Below are 23,162 nucleotides of genomic sequence, written 5' to 3'. Positions count from 1 at the left end.
TGTAGTAATCAAGGGCCAAAAACAGGAATCACAACATGTAGGACCATAAACATTGAACAAGGTAATTGGAATGGCATTAATAAGTAACTTAGCAAGAATCCACCGGCCTTCATCATCTTTTTCTTCTAGAATTACCTTACATTTGAGGCGTTTGTGTATCAAAATGGCAACACCATTCTTTTTATGAGAGGCCGGAGAAAACAAGACAGTGCCAACCCATAATCTTTTTAGTTTCAAAGATTCAATATCTGAGAGATGGGTCCTCCGAGAGTATTAAAAACCATGCTCTCTTCCTGGTCCCCCAACTAAAGATTTACAACCACACATTGTTTAATGGCATGAGCTTCCATCAAGGCTACACAACAATCGTTCTGAGCCAGTTAATGGCCCAATGATGTGCACAAGCTATCAGTTAAACTCATGAAAAATGTTGATTTATACCTTCCGAAAATTATTGAAGATTTGCTTTGTCGAAAGTGTCATGCACATCATGCATACAAGAGCGTTTTCCAATTTCGTTGCTGATATTAGTTAATGAAGAAAAAACTTTGAGTACAATTAATGTTCTTAATGAGAATGCTCTAGTAATTTTGCTTTATGTATCTATTGATATGATGGATTAAAGTATGTACATCCTTCAAAGGGAATAAATATCTTCAGGTGCAAGCGAGAGCCTTAGAGAAGCATGGGAAGGGGAGGGATTCTGAAGCAGTGACAGCCTTTTGTGGCAGAATGACTCTTCATTGGACTCACAAATTGCACAGCAGTAATGGGTGTTTATTTCTCTACTCATCTGTTGTTTTGAGCTGACGTGCGGGCCCCTGTCTAGAGAGGACCACGGTTAACAAGCATTGGCAATGCAATAGGTCTCGCATTTCCGCGACTTTAAGCTATTGCCATTGTAAATGACAATGCCTTTTATTTCTGTTTTTAAAACGAAAACATAAATAAAAGTCATTGTCATTTGCAATGCCAATAACTTAAACTTGCGTAAATGCAAGACCTATTGCATTGCAAATGCTTGTTAAAGGATTGATGTGGTCTATGGCTGCTAAACCCTTTCTAGAACTTTCAGTCATAAACTAGCACCCTGTCGACTCAATCAGCCCCGCTCCCTCAAAAACATGTTGCAAACCTATACCCTTCATTTCATAATATGGGAGGGGCTTAGACACATCAGAAGAATGGCACTAGGCGCTATATAAACTTGCATTTGTCAACAATGGAGCTCCCTTCCTCTCAACCTGCTGCAGGGAGGCAAAAAGGTTAGAGGTCAGTCTGTACGAAGGCCACAGAAGACAGTCATGAAAGAAAGAAAAGCAGCAAACCAGTTGTTACGAAATCGAATAGAAATTACGTCGCACTGGGCTGGGGGAGTGGGGGGAGACGTCAATACTGGGCAGGAAGACGTGAGACACGAACAGTAACTTATTGTACAGCAGCTCGTGCAGTCGGAATGAACATGTGTCAGTGCAGAGTTCCATCACCTCCCCTTCTGCCAGACACAGATCACACTGGCTGTCAGTAGAGCACCCTTGCCCGCATGCACACTGGTCATCATGGCCATTTACTGATTGCCACCTCTTCCAGTGCACCCTCCAACCATTAGCAGTAGTGACCGAATTTGAACAGACCCCACAGACCTGGAAGCGGGCAATCCGGCCCCCAGTCCATAAAGAAACACTGGCAGAGTCAAAAGGTTTGGCTACTACTGTACCGTGCAGACACACAACATACATGCACACAGTTCAACATACAAAGGCACGAATGTACGCAGGACAAAAGACGGATGCATACAAGCGGCCATGAAAACAAATCAGTAGACATTTCTGCGAACAGATCAATACCCATCCAACCACCCATGTACACGGGGCTCATACATACACATATATACGATTGGGCAGACATAAATAATGGGACAGACTGATGCTTTGATAAAAACCCAATACCGGGGAGATGCACATTTGAGCTTCATCTCCTCTGCAGCTGGAATCAAAGGAGACAAGCTCTCGACATTGCGCAAAGGCAACCGCTTGTTTACATTTGCATCGTGCTTTCACTTTAAGTGAAAGCGCGATGCAAAAATAAACAAGCTGTCGCCATTGCAGAAAGGCTTTCTCCTCAATGAAGAAAACAAAGTGCCTACAACGACTAATGTAGCAGAGAGTGTCACGTGGCCAGTAAAAGATCTAGTCCACCTGGACAAGGCGGTAACCAGGAGGGACTAAAAAGCCTCTCGGACAATCATGACACCAGGTTTAGCATAATTGGTGATTCAAAATGATGCGCACCAATGGAAAATACACGCTGAGCAGAAAGCGAGCTTCTGAAATCGTATTGATTCCAAGAAGCCCTCGCATGGCGAGACAGCGCATGCGCACTGCTAATGCCAGGCGAGACCTAACAATATCCCATGTCTGAACCCACCCTATGAGGGCCTGGCAATAGCTGCATCTAAGAAAATTGCTGAGGAACCGCCCATTAAGTGTTTTACCCTGAGTAAATGCTTAAGATTTCTAGATATGTTTTCTCAAACAATTTAGAAACATCCCTGGTAATGCCGTCTCAAAGTCTGAATTTCCTAGGCGAAATTTAGAGGTCATGTTTCATTGCATAATACATAGGCTTGAAGAGATTAGATCTATGATTTTGGCAAGGATTTGTCGGAGTATACTTAAACCAGTATCCCTCTGCATTCACACGTGACATTGCTAAGTGTGCTGACTCTAAACAAGAACCACTTTCTGGGTTTCTGGTAATGCCATTTTCAGTGTGAAAGTTCACCAGTTTAGGTCCAGAAAATAGCAAATAGAGATAAATGATCAATTTACACCAAATGCAAGGCTTCTTTCAAGCCAAAAAGAAACTGGCTGAACCAATGCAATTTTTTTTAAAATGGATCCGACTGTATGAATAAATGGCCTCCCGTAAAATATAACTACAGGGTCATGGCAGCAGCAAGCGTAATGGTGTACATTGGCTCAGGTTGTCGGACTCTAGAAGCTTTATATATTAACATTTACCCAGGAGCACCTTTGTCTCTTCACTCTATATGACGCTACTCAGATTCACAGTTACTAGCATTAGAACCTTCTCTCTTTTCATGCCTTTTTTATGTCTCTTTGCTCTCCTTTTCCCTTCCTCCAGTTGGCCAAACATATTTTTAGCATCGGTTTCTTGCAGTGATCGACTCCCCCACTCTGCAGTTTCCTACTCCTCTGGGGTGGAATGGAAATAAAGGAGAGACTGCCTTGCTAGTGTTTTCAGTTCAAAGGTGACGGTGTCTATCTCTTCTACTGTCACTTCACCACCTAGTGTCTCCAAAGAAAGGGAGGCAGACTTCAGCTAGTGAATAGAGTGCAGCTGGCTGTTTATCAGCTCCATTCCCCCTCCATTAAATGAGTAAGGCATTTGTGGAGCTGTGGGACAGTCACCTGTTTGTTTAGGATTTCAAATTTGCCACCCCTTTAACATTATGGATCTAAAAGAACCTCTGACAGAAGGTCACAGACACTGTGTGACAGAATGGCCAAGAGACCACTAAGAAGCAGAGTATTCATTAATAGGGATATTTGTGTTTCGTCTACAGCCACGTTTGCAGTTTTGAAGTGTTTAAATTAGGGTTGGGTGTGAAATTGTGCTTTGCTCATGGAGTGTGCAGAGTATTTCTCACTTAGAGCGTGGAGTTCCAAAAAACTCAGCTGAGCAGAGTTTTTTCCTCGCTCACACTCACCAACATTTAGCTGGCAAGCAAGGAAAATCTTACTCCAGACCACTTCCCGGTGAGATTTCTCAATGTGGGCGGTTACGGACGGTCACTGCTGCTCTTGTTGAGAAACCTTCGGTTCGCGTTGAGGAAGCTGCAGCTCGAGTAGAACATCTACCCTAGCGGCAGAAAGAAGCAGCGCCCTTTTGCGCTACACGTGGTACCGTTTGCACTCATGTTACTAAGCAAGACAAACACCCGGCGCTAAAAATCAGCACAAACGCACAATGTAATGCACTCCGCTGCTTGCAGAACTCTGTGTAGTGCTGCTGAGTTTTTTTGTCACTTTGAGGAATTCCGCGCGGTGCAACTCCGTGAACTCCGCCCAGGCCTAGTTTTATTAGCAATGTTATTTTTTTCCAGCTCAATGTAACTAATTGTATTGAACTTGGAAACTGTGATTATCATTAATGTCAATCTTTTCACATTTTAACAGTTTTTCACACAGTTTTAATTTTGTAAGTCAATTTAATGCTGGCTTTTTTACTTCACTGTTAGCACATATTTGTCATTTGGATAAATGTGGCAATTAAATATAGGTTGCAAAGTTTTAAATGGAGTCCCAAATTATAATAGTGGTCCCCTTTACTTAATGCACTTCTTTTAATTAGAGGCACTCTTCCCATCCTTCAGAACCAGCCAAAATGCGTCTTACTATTTAATCAGTAACATCAGTACAAAGAAGATTCTACTAAAAATGGCATGAACGAAATGTGCTATTTCTTATTTATTTTAGAGTTTTGTAGTGTGTTGTTCGTAATTTCTCAGTTACTTCAAAGCACAAAATCAAGAATTTTTGGTGAGAAGTAAGAGTTTCTAATTACTTTGTTGACAGTTGAGATCAGGGCAGCCTGAGTACATGGTCACCCATTGGTTCCTCACTTCTCTAGATGTGGCTGAGTGGGTATCAATTTATTTGGTCTATCTGGTGGTAGGTTGATGTGTCTACCACTGTCCAGATGTCCTCATCTTATTTGTTTTTGGTGTTGAGTTGTTGATGCTTATTCATTATCCATGCACGAGTGGTACAGAGGCAGTTATCATGGCTTCACGTGTGGTGATCTTTAAGATTCCCTGATGTTGGGATGATTTGTGTGTCATCAGAATTATTGTAGCATGTCATGTTGAAAGATTTATTCAGATCCATCAAAGATGCTTAGTATATATTGACTACACTAAGAGATATGGTGGATTCATCTAGGGTGCGAGGGGCTGTTGTAAATGTGGTAGGAATACCAGGCTTTGTCTGTCTTTGAGGTAGCAGGCAATAGTCTTAGTAGTAGTACTTGGTGTTGCTGTTAAGTCAAGTAGTAGTTGTGTAGCTATAGCTACACTGTTCTTGTCAACAGTAAGTTTAAGGGTATTTCATATGAATGTAGTAGCTAATTCTATTCCTCTGCTTGACTTACTCCAGACTGTTGATCTGACAACAAGTTTATGTATTCAGTTAAGTTGGAGAATAGGGAAAAGACAATTCTTGCAATCAATTTACCCAGTATTAGGCTATTTGAAATTCTTCTTTGTTTACTGTGTTGAAAGGGTCATATTTCTTCTTTCAGGAAAGTGGTTTAATGTAGAAGGTCTTCAACTCAGATGGGAAGGAAACTTGTTGTGAGTGTTCCTTTAACAAACATCTAACGACTTCCCCAGCAGGATATATTAAAGATTATCTTTTGGCTGGAGCAGAATTTGGTAACCATACTGAGGGCCTATTTGCCTCTAGCTGTTCCCAAAGGAATAAGTAGGTCCAGATAAAAATGTTTTTGGAAGTTGAGAGCCTCAAGGGTTGATGTGATGAATGGAGCATATTAGGGGATCAAGAACAACTTCTGCTATGAAAGAGGTTTTAGTAAAGTTTGTCTCTTCCTGGGAAAGCAGAAGATGCTTTGTGAATTTGGGCTTGTGTAAAATGTGTCAGACGTTGCCTGACAAGGAGTCAAACTGTTTGTGAAAATGGCCCTCTCTTTAATTTATTCTTTAACATTATTATTCTCCATCATAGTCATTTCAGCGATAAATGCCAAAAGGGATATGTATTAGATCATCAGAAGGTTGAGATATACATGTGAGGCTTGTTGGAGCAATTACACCACTTACAGTGGCACTTGAATTAGCCACTGCCTGCTGATCAACTCCAAAGGATTCATTATAATTTTGCTTTGCAAACGTGATACTCGCAGTGATTGCATGTGGCCTCCTTTTGTACACATGTTAATACAAGCAAAGAGGATTCACCTGTGACGTGACCTGGGGTGATTGCTGTCTGCTCCACTATAGCCAGAGGGCGCTCAAAGAGAAAACCCCTTCCCTTGACCTCATTATCTTTTTGACAACTCTGAACCTACTTGATCAGGTGTCCAGCTTTTAAAATTCAACATGGTATTCATAAATTGGAGAGCACTGCGGTAACCTAATGCTTTCTTGACCATATGACCAGTCTTAGCATTTTTCAAGTGTAAACTCCTTTATATACCAGCCCCATTAAATCATCTGCAACCGAGGACGCCACTGTAGTTTGAGGATCACCAGATCCTTAAGTTAACCTTTGACTATGTAAATATATTGCATTTAGATCAATTATATGTGCTGTGGTCCTGAAATTCTGGACCCTGCTGTTGTCCCGGTATCGAGGTCCAATACCCGTGTCCCGAAACATCAACATACCATGACGAATTTGGTGTCGACAGACCGGTAATGACTAGGACATCATCCCTATGCATTTGCGTCATGATTGAGGGATGCCAACACCCTTAAACCATCGTTTTCGTTCCGACCCCTTGGACTCCATTTTGTAAACGGCATCCGTCTCGTGTCTTGCCCTCATGATAAGTCAATTAAGTAAGGCCGAGTCTGATCTAAAAAGACACGTCCACCTTTCCTTGACTTCCCCCTGACCTGTCCCAACTGACTCCATTGCCTCCAGCCAAACCTGTTTGGGCAGCTCCTCGCCCAGTGGCCGAATACGATAGCATCGATGCATAACATGCCACAAACCATTCACTACATCCAGATCATGTTTTATACACACACACACACACCTGTCCACACACCCTGTTTATGGCCAGTTTTATGACTAGGAGGTGCCTTTCTTTATTGGGGTTTCGTCGATAGCTGATGGGAGTTCCGGGCCTGGCCGGGTAATCTATCACGAATTGGACGTCTAAAATATGGGCTTGCCTACATGACTTCGCTCTTTTGTATTATTGTAGAAATATGTGTATAGCCATATCATAAACTCAAGAATTCTTGCTTGCAGCTATTATTTTTGTATATAAGGAGAAGGCTGGTTCTGTAAAAACGAACAGTCTCCTGAGAACACATGACCCGTGTTGTCGTGCTTCTAGGACACCTGTTACTTGGTAGCTGCCAATAAAACTTGATCTCTGACTGCGACTAGAAGACTCCGTGTTTCTGTGGTCCAGAACAAGGGAGAACTCAGAGGTCTTCGGGTGTTATCCCCTGGCACCAACGGGTTCCTAAAAACCCGTTACCTCAGTTGGCGCCCAACGTGGGGCGGTATCAAGCGGCAACTGTCCAAGCCAGATGTTCGTGAGGAGCTTCGTGTGAAAATTCCAGAGGACGGCCAGCCACTTCAGCGACCCCTGTATGTCGACGTGGTTCTGAAGGTCTTTGCTGCGAGGTTCCCCGCGTCCCGACGGCTACGAAGGACTGCTGCCCTGACTATCGCCTTGTTTTGGACCCAGTGATCCTTGGTAGAGCGAAACGATAGACGAGTCTTCTAGCGACGTCACCGATCTTCAAATACTTCAGTTAAGTATAAGTGGAGCGTCTCCCAGTCCTTAGTTTGTCCTTAGTTTTTGGTATCCTTGAGATACGCTTTGATTTGGTACTTGCAAGCCCCGAAGCCGAAGGACTCGTGTATTCACGAGAAATATCGTAACAGATAATCCTTTGAAGTTTGAAGCTAGACTAGTGAGCGAAGATGCCTGGTTTTAGCAGACTTGGAAACTTGTTTTGTCTTAGTTGTAGTAAGGACTCCCGATTAGAGGATTCTTGTCCGGTTCCTCCGATGGGAACTCCAACATATGAGCTCTATGTGAAGCATGGCGTAGGTCCTATCACATATAATGAAGTGTGGATAAAATACACCCGCAAGGATGGTGTTTTAAAATGGCCCCAATATGGTAGTTTTGACTCAGAAATATTAGATAACCTAGAGGTCAAATTGTTCAAGAAAAAAGCCCGGCCGGCGATGTTTGACTCTTTCCGCTTATGGCGCAAAGAGGCCAAACAGAAAGAAATAAAATTAGCAAAAAAGAATAAAAGAGGAATGTCGATGGTGCAAGCTGCCATTTCATACAGGGATAACGAGGAAGAGCAAGAAAACGAACAAATGCTTAGGAGCAAGAAACTAGCAGTAGATAAATGCTACCCGATGTTACCAAATACGGGACAAGGTCATAAGGAGAGATCCGAGAAAGATCCATTAATGTCCCACTTATTAAGCTCACCTCCACCGTACGCGTTAGACGCTGCGGCACCCCCAAAGCGTTTTACTATACCGCGCCCCGGCGCACGTAACACAGCTCTTGCACAAACGCCAGCTACTGTTCAGCTGGTTCCTACTTCGCCGGCGCAGCCTTCTCAAAGGCCGCCGTCTCTGCTACCTACTCCATCTACTTCTACGACTTTGCCTACAGCTCCAACTGTTCCCTATGATACTACGTCTGCTACCGCTTCAACTTCCTCTGCTATTGCCTCTACTTCTTCTTTGCCTCAGCCTGTCTTTTCCGATGCACTTGCCCCTCCGCAAGGTTCTCCTTCTACTAGACAAAGAGTGACAGGTACCGTCACTAGTCTGTTTTCACCTTTCTTTGGGTCGCCTAAAACGACCCCTAAAACAGAACATAGACAGTCACGTAGTCAACTGCCTGATTACGAGGAAAGAAGAGTGCTAAAAGAATTAGCCCGCCAATGGATTACGGATACTGTTAGATATGATGTTCAGTCTGTTATGGACGTTTTTCGTCAATGGAATGCACCCACCCAGAGATACGTGTTCGAAGAAATGTGTGTATATCTGTGCAAAGATTTGAAGACAAATGATCCCAAATGCACAATGGACGAACTATGGCGTACACGCTTTAAGTTCCATGAAGGTATGATTGTAGGTGCAGATGTTGAGAAAGCGATAGAGTTATTGCTCTCTTATAGGAGTAAGGGAAACGTCTCTAGATCATTGCACGAAGACGACGTATCAGGTGGGAAAAGAGCGAGACAGTACCCCATGAGAGAGGTTCCTCCGGTTTGGAGGGAAGGTGATGCGAATGCAAATCCACCAATTCTGCCTCATTTCCAGCGTGTATGGGTACATGTCCCCTGGAAAAGATCCGAAGTTTTAGCACTCAAGCAGACACTGCCTGATCCTCGTAAAAACCCGACTGGGTATTATAAGGAGTTATCGCAAACTGCAAGCTCATGTATAATGAATTTAGCGGATGTAGACATGTTGTTTGGGACGTTGTTCCACATCCTTTATGGAGCAAAATCCGTCATATGGATCATGATCAGGAACTAGGTGACTCATGGGCGAACATTACCGCTACAGATGCTAGACAAATTGGTGGTTTTAAACCTGAGCCGTTAATAGCTGAACTTCCCGGTAGGATTATCGCGTACATGAAAACAATAATGCCTGAAGTACGCGTAAACTGGGACAAGCTATCTGCGTGCAAGCAGAAGAAAGATGAGAATGTGTCTGACTTTTTCACGAGATTTGAGGAGACTTTCACTGATCATAGTGGTCAGGATATGGCTATCGAGGGTGGTCAAAGATTGTTTGTAGACAAATTCGTACATAATTTACTTCCTGAACTGTGTAATAAACTGAAAGATTCAGAGAGTGCTTGGGCTGTCTCTACGTCAGCGCAAATTTTAGCTACAGCCCAGTACTATGAAAATAGGCGCAAAGACGAGCTAGATAAGGCAGACAAAAAGACGAAAGATTTAAAAACTAAAGTTCTTCTCCAGCAGGCCTATCCGCCTCGTATGGCTAGTCAGCCCAATTATCAACAACAACAGCAGTATTCGAGAAACGCGCAAGGAAACGAGTTTTCCCATCAGCGTCTTCCGTATGGCCCGAATCAATGTGCGTATTGCGTATTTAAAGGGTCACTTTAAAGGTAATTGTCCGGCTCTTGCGCGACGTTTAAACGGCGTTTCAGGTGTAAGGGGAAGAGGTGTTCAACATGCCCCTAGAGGTAGGAGCCGTGGAAATTTCACCCAGAATACAACTTCTTTTCCGCCTCAGAATTCGATGAACAGCTTTGACCAACAGAATAATGCATCGTCTAGGTCAGCTCAGTACTATGCTGACGACTATTACACCGAACACGAAAATGAGGGTAACGATTGCTAGGACAGCCATGGACAAAGAGAGGGAGTCGTTTCAGTTCCAGTAGATCAGAATGGACCTTATGTCGAGGTAATTACCTCAGGAGTGTCAGAGCCATTTCTGCTGGATACTGGTGCTACAAAAAGTTCTATTATGCACTCGAAACTTCCTGGCGCACCTTTGTCTGGCGAAATGAATGTCTCAGTAGGTTTCTCTGGCGCCCCTGTTAGAAACCCGATCTCTAGTCCTATATCCCTTTCTGTTGGCCCATGCGAATTAGAAGCACCCCTCATTCTTACAACAGGTTGCGGTGAAAATTTGTTAGGTTTGGATTTGCTAAAAAGGTTATATGCGACTTTGTACTGTTCCCCCTTGGGAGTACAACTTACTTTAGGTAAGAAAGTCATTTCTCCAATGTATTTGTCACAGGAAAATATTCCAACTGAATTGTCATCACTTCCTGATATACTTTGGGCTAATGGTTCTAATGATGTAGGTCGTTTGGAGATAGCACCGTATGTCATAACTTTGAAAGCCAACGTTAGGTTGCCACGTATTCCCCAATACAAAATATCTAGCGAATGCGAAAAGGCGTTGTTGACGATCGTTTATGATCTGATCGATAAAAATGTCATAGAAGAAACAACAGGTAATGTTTGTAACAGTCCAGTTTTGCCCGTCTTAAAACGTACTGATCCTTCACAACCGCCTGTGTACAGGTTCGTGATTGACCTCTGAGAAGTGAATAAGGTAGTTATCCCACAGTTTCCAGTTGTCCCCGACATTACTGCTTTATTGACAATGGTTCCAGCTTCAGCAGCTTGGTTCTCGGTGATCGACCTGAAGAACGCTTTCTTCAGCATCCCGATTGCTGAGGAGAGTAGAGACATTTTTGGCTTCAATTTAGGAGGACGAAGCTTCCGCTTCAAGTGCGCTCCTCAAGGCTACTGCGAAAGCCCATCAATATTCAGTCAGGCCCTGAAAACACAACTGGACACGATTATTCTACCAGATGGTTCAACTCTGATTCAGTATGTAGACGATCTGCTGATCGCTGCAGACACTGAAGAGATTTGCAAGAAAGCTACGTTATCATTATTACGCCACTTATGTGACATGAAGCACAAAGTCTCTCTTTCCAAACTACAATTTTGTCGACAAGAAGTAACCTACCTAGGTCACATCTTATCGAAGGAGGGAAGGAGACTGACACCAGAAAGAATACAGGCAATTGCAGAACTGAGTGCCCCAAGGACACAGAGAGAGGTTCGGGCCTTCTTGGGCATTACATCATGCTGTAGACAATGGATACCGAATTTCTCACTACTAGCTAAACCCTTGCTGGCACTACTCTGCAAAGACACGCCCAATCCTATGCCCTGGTCTGAAGATTGCCAAACGAGTTTCCACGAGTTGCGTGATGCATTATGTTCGGCTCCTGTGTTGGGAAACCCCAACTACAGTAAGCCTTTTACATTATATGTCCATGAGAAGGAAGGTTGTGCATTATCAGTCTTAACACAACACTTTGGGGACAAACAGCGCCCATGCGCGTATTTTTCGGCAACTCTAGATCCTGTGGCTAAGGCACTACCAAGTTGTCTGAGGGCCACCGCCGCAGCAGCTGTCTGCATTCGACAGTCCGCTGGATTAGTCATGAATAATACTCTGATCGTTATGGTCCCGCATGCAGTAGACATTTTGCTAAACAGGACGAAGACACAACATCTCACTAGCGCTCGACTATCCAGTTACGAACTTACACTGCTAGCGAGTCACATCCACATAAAGAGGTGTGATACACTCAACCCCGCTACGCTATTACCCATCCCGACTGAAACAGACAAGATTGATAACCATGACTGCTGCTTTAGGACAGAAGAAGAGACAAAAGGGAGAGTAGACTTACAGGACACTCCCCTTCCTGAATGCAACGATACTTTATGGGTTGATGGTTCATGTTTCAAATTGCCGAATGGTGATACGACTGCAGCATATGCCGTAACGACATTACACACCATTATAGAGACCGCGCGTATTTCCCACAATTCTGCACAAGCCGCAGAACTAATTGCACTTACCAGAGCATGTGTGTTAGCGAAAGGAAAGCGAGTGAATGTGTACACTGACAGCCAATACGCCTTTGGCGTGGCTCACAGTTTTGGGAGATTGTGGCGTGAACGTGGGTTCCTTACGTCACATGGTGCAAAGATACAACATGGTCAGCTAGTTAATGAACTCCTTGAGTCATTGACCTTGCCACTACAAGTTGAAATTGTGAAATGCAGTGCACACAAAAAGATTCAGGATGATGTTGGCCGCGGGAATGCATTTGCAGACGAGGTTGCGAAAGAGACTGCAAGGAACACGATGAGTCGGATGTATGTTGTAGGTCCCGCTAGATGGATTACTGATGTGGGAATGTGTGAGGACACCATTGAAAGCGTGAAATCTGTACAAGCCGAGGCAACTGAGAAAGAGGTGAATGAATGGAGAGAAAGTAAAGGTAGATTAGATGCGAATGGTTGTTGGGTCGAACTGTCAGAGCACCAGCGATGGCTATTACCTAACGCATATGTACTTGCAGTAGTAACAATGGCTCACGGAATTGCGCACATCAGTTCGAGAGGAATCTGTAAACTATTGGCCCCAGTATGGCAGAATAGTAATATCCCAAAATATGCAGAGAATGTGGTCAGAAACTGTATGGTGTGTTTGAAGTACAATCCCGGTAGGGGAACCCCAACTCCAGCTGGTCATTTTGCGCCTCCAACGTATCCGTTCGAAATTTTGCAGCTCGATTTCATCCACATGGAGAGGTGCAACAATCTGAAGTATGTGCTCGTTGTTGTTTGCGCCTTTTCCAGGTGGGTGGAAGCGTACCCCCTTAAGGACAATACCGCCTTGTCAACTGCCAAAGCCCTTGTCAAAGAATTCTTCCCTAGATTCGGTATGCCTAGAATCGTCTGGAGTGATAATGGAAGTGAATTCGTAGGACGCGTGATGAAGAGAGTGTGTGAGTGTCTAGGCATACACCAAAAGTTACACTCTGCGAACCACCCCCAATCAGCTGGATTAGTAGAGTGCTACAATGGCACGTTAAAGCTCAAATTAGCCAAGATCCAAGCCTGTACAGGTCTTAAATGGCCTGACGCCTTGCCTCTAGCACTCTTGTCAACCAGAATGACCGTCCATTCCAGATTAGGACTTAGCCCCCATGAGATAGTGTTTGGCCGCCCAGCCAACGTCTGGGGCGTGCCAAGGCCAAAGAAACTCAGCGAAATAGAGCACCCCGTACTGCTTGACTATTTGTGCGAATTAACAACTAAATTGCGTTTTTCACACCAACAGGTTCACAGTTCCTCTCCGCCAGCCTCTGACGATCCAGGTCACTCCATCGAACCCGGCATGTGGGTCTTGGTGCGGAATTTCCAGCGCACAAACAACGGACAGCCGAGGTGGACCGGACAGTACCTGGTACTTCTTTCCACGAGATCAGCCGTTCGGGTGGAAGGCAAAAAGAACTGGGTGCACGGGACCCATTGTAAACGGGTCCCTCTACCCCTCCCATACGACCGGTGGGTCAATGAAGGACTTGCCGACTCTGAGACAGAATCCATACCTCGCTTCATCCCTTTCAGCGATGCACGTTTGAAAGAAACTGGTACCGAAAAGGAGAGTGATCATATTTTACAAGGACTTGTGCCACCGTCTATGCAGTTGGACACTACCGAACCTGAGACATTGTTTGAAGACCACACCGTACCTGGGAAACGACGATACAATCTAAGGTCTAGACAAAGAGACTAATAAAAGGCAAACTAATGTGATTTTCCTTTCCCCTAAGAACTATTTTTGATTTTTCAGCTCTCTCGCCCAGGGAACTTGCTCATTTTTGATTTTCGAACCGCCATCCGGTTCTGCTGCTAGGGTCGCGGTTGAAGTCTGGGGAGTGCAACTGGGGACGTTTAGGTCAACGGTTCTGGTTGGTCCAAGGGAGTTACCCCAGACTGAACAGAGCGCACTCCCTGGCAGAATCAATCTACCACCGCGGGCAGCAACTAGAGGATGGAGTTTCCGAGGGTAAAGAGACCTATCAGATTCACGAACTTTGAAAGACAATTATGCACAATACTGTCCAAAAGAAGGTTCCTGATAATATGTGTTTTAATGCTGTGTAGCATAGCGATGTTCTTGACTGGTTATGCTCTATTCGTATTTCAAGTTTCCTTGTTTTCAAATGACACTCGGCCAACGCCTCCTCCCACTCTCTCTCCACACTCCTTTCACCCTCTACCTGAACACGAGTCTGCCAGACGACTCGAATTTGTAAATAACTCATTCATTCAACTTCTACACCAACACCAGTCCATAATGAACACATCGAACTGTTGGATATGCGGACTCATGCCACACACAACTGATAAGGGTATCCCATACTTTATCCTGCCATTCAGTTATTATGGTTCTCTGTGGGCTTTCCAGACCATGTTCCTATTCGCCCTAGAACCATACCCGACCCGTTCCACTGAGAGCGATTCCAGTAACAAGGCACTAGTAGCAGGGATAAGAAATATGAGTAGGGAGTTCGACACATATCTAGCGATCCCCAAAGTTGAACTCACTCCATACACTCGTTGGAACGCAACTAAATATGGGGTTTACCTGAGTAAGAGCCAGGCAGCAAAGAAATCCCGCCCAGTTTGGATAGTACCCCACCGAGGTCACTTATGTTTACAAGGTATCGGTAGGGATCCCAAAGCACAATTAGGAAAGAGCATATGCACGGAAACATATGTGTTCGCTTCCCGAACTTCCCCTATACTCTTAGCAGCCAAAGGCACGTATTTCGTCTGCCACGACCAAGCCTACACATGGTTGCCCCCTGACTTCTCAGGTACATGTTTTATCTCATTTCTGCTGCCTCCCACCTACACGGCCAGAGCAGATTACCATCGGACAAGGACAGCTAGGGGTGTCGTGAGTAAAGACGACACCGCGGGTCAGGAATTCGCGGACTTTGCAAAGGGTTTTCTGCCATTTTGGGGGCCTATGGTGAACAGCAGGAATAATCGTCAGTTATCAAGGATAGTTGAATCCGCCGTGATCGAAACGGCCGGAGCCCTTGGCAATTTGACGACCGAGCTTCAGTCGGATCGACTTATGACCCTTCAGAACCGAGTTGGCCTAGATATCATACTCGCCGATCGTGGTGGTGTGTGTAGAGTGATCCAATCCAGTTGTTGCATTTTCATCCCTGATAATGCGCCGACAGTATACCAGGCCATCTCTAAGCTACATGAAATATCTGGTTCCCTTCACGTAGAAAAAGGGGACTGGTCCTTGCTAGGGTGGTTCTGGGAACTGATCACTGCCTGGGGATGGAAAACACTGATCTTCATTGGGATAATCTTAGCACTTCTGTTTATGTTCTGCCTGTGTGTACAGTGCGCTCCTGCACTATGTGGCCTCTGTGCTACCTCATGTGTACGGACGCCTGTGTCAAGGGACGAACTGAGCAACAGAATGATGCTACAGCAGCATCTCCACGAATTTCTTCATACAGATTTAGACTCAGATTAACATGAGTTATTGCCTTTTATGAGGGCAAAAGGAGGGTCTGTGGTCCTGAAATTCTGGACCCTGCTGTTGTCCCGGTATCGAGGTCCAATACCCGTGTCCCGAAACATCAACATACCATGACGAATTTGGTGTCGACAGACCGGTAATGACTAGGACATCATCCCTATGCATTTGCGTCATGATTGAGGGATGCCAACACCCTTAAACCATTGTTTTCGTTCCGACCCCTTGGACTCCATTTTGTAAACGGCATCCGTCTCCTGTCTTGCCCTCATGATAAGTCAATTAAGTAAGGCCGAGTCTGATCTAAAATGACACGTCCACCTTTCCTTGACTTCCCCCTGACCTGTCCCAACTGACTCCATTGCCTCCAGCCAAACCTGTTTGGGCAGCTCCTCGCCCAGTGGCCGAATACGATAGCATCGATGCATAACATGCCACAAACCATTCACTACATCCAGATCATGTTTTCTACACACACACACACCTGTCCACGCACCCTGTTTATGGCCAGTTTTATGACTAGGAGGTGCCTTTCTTTATTGGGGTTTCGTCGATATCTGATGGGAGTTCCGGGCCTGGCCGGGTAATCTATCACGAATTGGACGTCTAAAATATGGGCTTGCCTACATGACTTCGCTCTTTTGTATTATTGTAGAAATATGTGTATAGCCATATCATAAACTCAAGAATTCTTGCTTGCAGCTATTATTTTTGTATATAAGGAGAAGGCTGGTTCTGTAAAAACGAACAGTCTCCTGAGAACACATGACCCGTGTTGTCGTGCTTCTAGGACACCTGTTACTTGGTAGCTGCCAATAAAACTTGATCTCTGACTGCGACTAGAAGACTCCGTGTTTCTGTGGTCCGGAACAAGGGAGAACTCAGAGGTCTTCGGGTGTTATCCCCTGGCACCAACGGGTTCCTAAAAACCCGTTACCTCAGTGCCTTTTTGTCAAACATGTTTTTATTGATTTTCTAATATAGAACATGGCAGTTAAGGAATCCCATTATAGCTTTCTGATATCTATATTAATATGCAGCGTTTGTTGTCAGGGTACCCCTCCCTTCGATTCTTATTCTTGCCAGGGTTATAAAGGAAACGTTGTCCCAACATCCTCCCCAAATTGTACCCTCCCTTTTTCCCATGTCCCTCCCTCTTCCCTTTAAACGGAAACAGAAAAAGACATATAACAGGAAATAACCATCTAGAGTTGAAAAAAAAAAAAGAAAGAAAAAAGGCTTTGTAGGAGACTCAGGTCAAAGGGGGGTAAGCATGAATCTCACAGTCAGTACTCTAGTGGGGAGGGTCTCGCTGTTTAGAACTGGAAGAGGTGTAGTGCTCTCACCCTCGAGAGGCAGGCCACCATTGGGAGACCTCTAGAGAGGTAACTGATCAGGGGGCCCCAGGTGCATTCATCGTTTTTTTGTCTCTTAAAATGTCACTCATCTTTTCCAGTATAACTGTTTGCCAAAGAGGTGCATGCATTGTGTCTGGCTGGTGCGTCTCTTTTTCTAGGCTGCGGCAATTGCTGTCTTTGCTGCTCCCAGGCAAAGCCACATTATGGCCTGGTCTGGTTTTGTTTGATATTTCAGGCAGGTATCCCGCAGGCCCAGGCGTTCAAAGTCATGGGTATCTGGGATAGGGTATCCTAATATAGCTTTGATTTGAGCTAAGATTTCGGACCAGAAGGGGTGAATTGTCGGACAGTCCACACAGATATGACAAAAATCGCCTAGTAGACCACAACTCCTCCAACATAAGTCTGATGTGTTGGAAAATATCTTTCTCAAGTTGGTGGGGTATAGATACCAGTCGTAGAGTATCTTGTAGTGGGCTTTGTGTAGCCCTAGAGTGTGTTTATGCCACGTTATATCCTTCCAGAGTGCCCTCTATTGCGTATCTAGGATGTGATGTCCCTTTGTACGATCCCAGAACTGAAGGTGGCATGGTCGTCGTGAGGGTAGTGTGTGCAACAGTAGATAATATAAAAAGGAAATGGCCCCTTTAATAGTTCCAACCCCCTTCACAAAGTGTTCTAGTGTTGTGAGCTCCCTGGTCGCCGCTTCCCAAATCTCAGCCTGTGGAACCCAGTGACATAGCTGGAGGTAATGAAACTATTATGTGTTTGGAAGGTGGAACTCTCGCAGACAGCGTTCAAAAGTCGATATATGCCAGAATTTGAAGTTGCCCAACAGAGTGAGGCAGCCCCCCTCCCCCCACACCACGAATGGACCTGGCTGTAATGCTGGTGGAAAGGCCGGGTTAAAATGTATGGGAGTAAACAGGGAGGGAAATGTCATCCATGCTGTCAGTCTTAGTAATTCATCCCAGGTTTTTCAGGTAGTTCTCGTGGGGGTGCTTATATAAGTATTAGGAGTGCGGTCTGGCTTTGATTTCCAGAGGACATCCCATATGACGCTTCCTGTTATTACCCTGTAACTGTAGAGCCAGTGTTTGTCCAACTCTAGTTGGGATCACCCAGTCATTGTGTGTTGTGGCGTTCGTCCTCGGCGTAGGGCTCTTGGAGAGTGTCCGTAGGCACTGCCAGGGGGAGTACCAGTGTGGCCAGTGAATCATATTGGAGTGTGCCTGAAATCTAGCACCGAGCAAGCAATGTCTTCATAGGTCCTTTTGTAGTGTTCCGGTGTGGGGTGTTCCTGCTTCGTGGTCAGAAACAAATAGGCTGTAGGCGCTAGTAGTATTCTGTTGAGTCAGCTTTTTTCTGTGATCTGGTGGGGTGCCGGACCAGCCACGGGCCTCCCACCCGTCCCAGCAGGGGAAATTCCTGGGAGATACGTCCCGTCAAAACCGCCTCCATCCTCCTGTGTCGGAAGCCCCAATAGCGTGAGGGCCTCTTTCACCTCGGTGATGTGATATGCTTTATTTCAGAATTCAAATTCCAAGCCAAAGGGATGTGTCTTGCAATATCTAATGTTCCCTTGTTGGAGTTTGTGTGTGACTGGCCTAAATTGTTGCTGGCGTGCCAGGGTCGCTCGTGTTATGTCCTGATATAGCTTACAACTGCAACTTTACTGTGTCTAGCTTCTTGGCGGCCTATAGGATCGCTTCTTTAGTCTTGAAAGAGTGTAGTTTGGCCAGGACGTCTCTCTGGCGCCGTTTATCACCCTGGATAGATTACCCCACCCTATGTACTCTCTCGATTTTGAGTTTCATGGTTGCTGTGCCCAGGATTTCGGAGAAGAGCCCTATCAAGAAGGTCTACAGGTTGGGGCTTTCCACCCCTTCCTCCGGGTTCCGGATTCTAATGTTCTCCCGCCTGGATCAATTCTCTAGATCTTAGTTTTTCAAGTGAACCGTTTGCAGCTGTGCTTGGGGGTCCTGAGTAACTGCTGTCAACTGATCTGTACGCCGTTCAAGTTCCTATGTTTTGGCCTCCATGTCCTCCACTCTGGACCCCAATGAGTCAACGTCTTGTTGTAGTGAGATCAATCTACCACTGAGGTCGGCCTTCAATGTCTCACGGCAGGTGGACATGTCTGCCCTGAGTTCCACCATTAATTCTTGCTTGAATTCACACAGGGAGATGAGGAGATCTTCCTTGGTGGGCTTCCATTGTGTTCTCTTCCCCTGTAGTCAGTTGGTTTCCTTTAGCTGCTGTGTGGGTGAAATAGCTGGAGACTCTGTTATTCTGTTGTTTTTTGGGCGACATAAAGGAAATCTCATAGTGCACCTGTGTGAGCAGAGACGGTGTCCAGGAAATGCCAGGAACAATGTTTCTGCATACAGGTAGACCCCTTACCAGGTTAGATAGCAGTCTAGGTGATGTCAGCTATATTTATTGTAGCAATGTTCCCCGAGTGACCCCCAGGGTGGGTCCCCGCATGCTCACCCCAGCCAGCACCACAGTCGCTTAAATGTCGCAACCACCACCACGGGCTGCTGTGACTGCGTTCTTCAAGACAGTCCAAGAGATTCTTCCTGCTTGTTTGATCTACCTCCTCATTAAGTCGTTTGGGCCCTATTATTCACTAGAGTGTCACATCTCTCAAGTGAGTGGTAGGCCTCCCCTCCCTTTGCCAGGAAACTCCCATCCAGCAGCTCAGGCTCAGCCACGACGTAAGGCTTTTCCAGCACCCACTAGTTCATACTGGCCCCAAGGCTTGTGTCTTGGGATCAAGCAGGCCACAAGCTCCCGATCGCGCTGTCCCTCCATGCTGGCAGTGGCTCCTGTGTCCACCCCCGCACCACCGCAGGTCCTGCTCAAAGGCTGTCCCTCCCTGGGAGGAGGGGGTCTGGCGTACCACTTCAGGTGCGCTCTCTCATGATGCTGATAACATGCTGGTGCAGCCCTCGTTCCTCGCTCCCCACTCACCATCATGTTTCCGGGGTCCGGAGCCGTCTGCTGCATCCGGTGGTGCAACGATTCCATGCCGCCGCACATCTGTTGGACCGGCTGCAGCCCCAGGAGATTCCAACCACCAGGCTCGCCCCTCACCAGGCCTCTCTCCATCTGCCACCATTAGGCCGCATCCTCACCGCCAAGGGCTCTTAATGTACATCAGCAGGAACCTTATGGTGAGATAAGATGGTTTCCGATGGTAGGTTTCGACTTGGGTGTTTGTTTACTTTCCTTTATCGGTTGGTGGCAGCAGAGCCGTTGTGGATCACATCCACATGGCCATCTTGTTTGGCCATGCCCCTATATGTGCAGTTTTGTTGTGGGGATGCCCAGAAAGTTATGTAAGGCTATGGCCCTACTAAATTTAAAGGATTGGCACCCCTGAAATAATAGACTTAATTTTGATAATCCACCCAATGCACTGATGAAAGAAAAATAGAAACTGCTTTTTTTTACATGTGACACTTAGCGCCTGATATAGTGTTCAGCGGATGGTTTACTTCGTCACACACATGATAGATATCCCACCCACCATATTACAAATGCCATTGGATATAATGCACTTGTAATACGACAGACGGGATATCCGTCATATTTGTGGCGGAGTAACCCATCCCCAGACCTCTGTCAGGCTCTTAGCCTTGAATATTGGGGATAAAGGAAACAGTTCAGGGAACTTGAGCGAGGCTTGATGGCTTTGATTGGAGTGACCTCAAAATTACGATAGGCTGGTAAGTGGAGTTATCTGGTCCATCGGAGGAATTCTTAGTTGTGTTTTTCACAAGGAGATTTCAGCTGCACTTACAATGTATTATGCCACTCTAATTGCAAACATAAAGTGCCCTAAAAATATTGGCGTAAGTGTGCATTTCATGTTTGTTAATGACAAGAAAACAAGCACTGCCAAAACCATGAGGTCTCCCCATGGCTAGCTAATGCAATGCTTATTTTTTATATATTTTTTGATTCAGGCATATGGCGCACAAATTAAGAGTACAATTTTTTTTTTACCTCTATCTAAACCTGTATGTTATATGCTTACAATAAAAGTGTTGGATAAATTAAAAAAAGAAAATCACTTATGAGGCTATTTTACTAGTAATGTGTTTTTCAAGCAACAAAACTTGCATTTTATTATTATTATTTGTGAAGGGGACAAGAATATATTTCCAACTAAACGACACACTCAAATCACATCCCGCTACAATGTTACAATGTTATTTAAACATTTTCAGACAAATTAAATAGCCAATATTTAAGGTCTTATAAAAATTAATAAAATAAAAAGGTACTCTTTAAACCAGCTTCGTCATTTATGAGTAAGGAACTGTTTTTAGGTGGATGTGAACTTATTGTTACGTAAGGTGGATTTCTAGAGCGCCGCTTGTCACACATGAAGGTAACTATGCGCTGAACATGTGAACAGTGTGCACAGGCTTTTTGCAGTCAGGCAAAGTGAACAGAGCCAGTGGGTAATGTGTGTGGGGTGACCCATTGCCACGTGATATATGCTGTGGTTGAGCGAAACAAAATACGAATACTGAAACCTGCTGTGCAAAGTCCTTCTGTGTATGGATATTATGTATTTATAATATGTATCAATATTTTGAACAATGTCCAGGGAGACAGCTAAAGACTAAAAAGAAGCCAAAAATAGGAGAAAATGCAATCCACATCAAAAGGTTTAAGGAATAAGCTTATTCCTGGACATGTACAATTGACATAGATTAACAAGAGTACTGGGAGCGGTTTGTGAATTAAAAAAATGAGTGTAAATTTACAAAAAACGAAGAATTTTTTCATGAAGGGGGGCCACAATCATTAATGTTGCAGTTTCAAAAACATTGTGAAGGCATATTTTAGAAAACAAACTTTCTTATACTTGCTGTTTCATTTAGTGGGAAAACACTGATCTGTTTGGTTTTGTCTACTGGAATTTTAGCTTTAAAGGTGTGAAGATTGCATTGTAACAGAAATGTGTATTTTCTGCAGATAATCGCTCTGGCAGATGCTGCAGAAGAAAATCAAGGCAAGGTGTTTCAGGCATTCACAAAGTTGAAAAGTGCCACACAAGTGGTGATTTTACTGATTACTCTATGGCAAAAGCTGAGTAAGGACCAAGTTGCCATTTTGGAAGCTACATTTTTACCATTACTGCAAGATACTCAAGAACTGGTAAGCATCAAATTGAACATTTCATCAAAATATTTATATACGTTTACTACATTTTTGTGACAATCCAAAGTAGTTACTCTACAACAATAGAGAAGATAATCGAAATACTCTTGAGGTACACAGAAGCATCGACTGTCAATAAAGTAGATTAAAACGCCCACTTTTCTCTGGTGGGATGTATTGCATCTAATCTTCAAGCTTTAGAGATGTAGGTAAGGTGCTGCAAGTCTTTTCATCTGCAGTCCAATGGAAATCCTAATTCTAATGCCAAACACGATTAGAGGAAAGGTTAGTTACTTAAAAAGATGAAATGTAATGAAAGACACCATTAAAATCTTAGAATTGAAGGTTCCTCACTAGTGCTATTCTTCTAGCTCAATTTGTCCTCATTTTAGCCACGAATGGCCGACTGATGCTGTGTTGTCATTATAATCACTGACAATGTAATTGCCTCTTATTTAAATTCACTGGACCTGGTTTACAAAGTAATTTCAGTGAATACATGACTTACTCCTAAACTGGCAATAATAAGGCACAACTGCTAATGACAAAAAAGCTCACTGTAGGTATATGTACCTCATGTGGTTATACTGGCATAGATCAGACCATCATGGACCATTGATCGACCATCTATAAAAAAAAATTTTTTTTATTGAAACAGGAAAACGCACAACAATCCGTGAGTCAATATACTTTCAATATTATGTTACATGTCCTGAAGGCTGCACCAGCTGAGGAAGTCTCATCAGCAGAAATATACATTTTCTGGGTATCATTAATCACAACCCCCCCCCCCCCCCCTCAGTCCATTATCATCCGGTTTCTTTGCCTTGGTGGTGGTATTGGGGTTCATATCATGTCACGGTATTCGTTTCACTTCTCCCAAATTTTAGTCCATTTATCTGGGCAGCCCCTACTT

The 23,162-nt window shown here is 44.5% G+C and overlaps 1 protein-coding gene across 4 annotated transcripts in view; it reads left to right on the top strand.

Moving 5' to 3' along the window:
• The window catches only part of BBS9 (Bardet-Biedl syndrome 9), a 1,968,820-nt gene that overhangs the window by 1,387,938 nt on the left and 557,720 nt on the right, over positions 1–23,162 (top strand). For all 4 annotated transcript variants that reach the window (XM_078688232.1, XM_078688235.1, XM_078688233.1 and 1 more), the window contains one exon: positions 22,061–22,243. In XM_078688232.1, coding sequence (XP_078544358.1) covers positions 22,061–22,243 — 183 coding nt within the window. The remainder of the gene's footprint in view (positions 1–22,060; positions 22,244–23,162) is intronic.

Source organism: Lissotriton helveticus, chromosome 4_1 (assembly GCF_964261635.1).
Source record: "Lissotriton helveticus chromosome 4_1, aLisHel1.1, whole genome shotgun sequence".
NCBI classification, from domain to species: Eukaryota; Metazoa; Chordata; class Amphibia; order Caudata; family Salamandridae; genus Lissotriton; species Lissotriton helveticus.
Note: the sequence above shows the minus strand (reverse complement) of the source record. Positions and strands in the feature narration are given on the sequence as shown.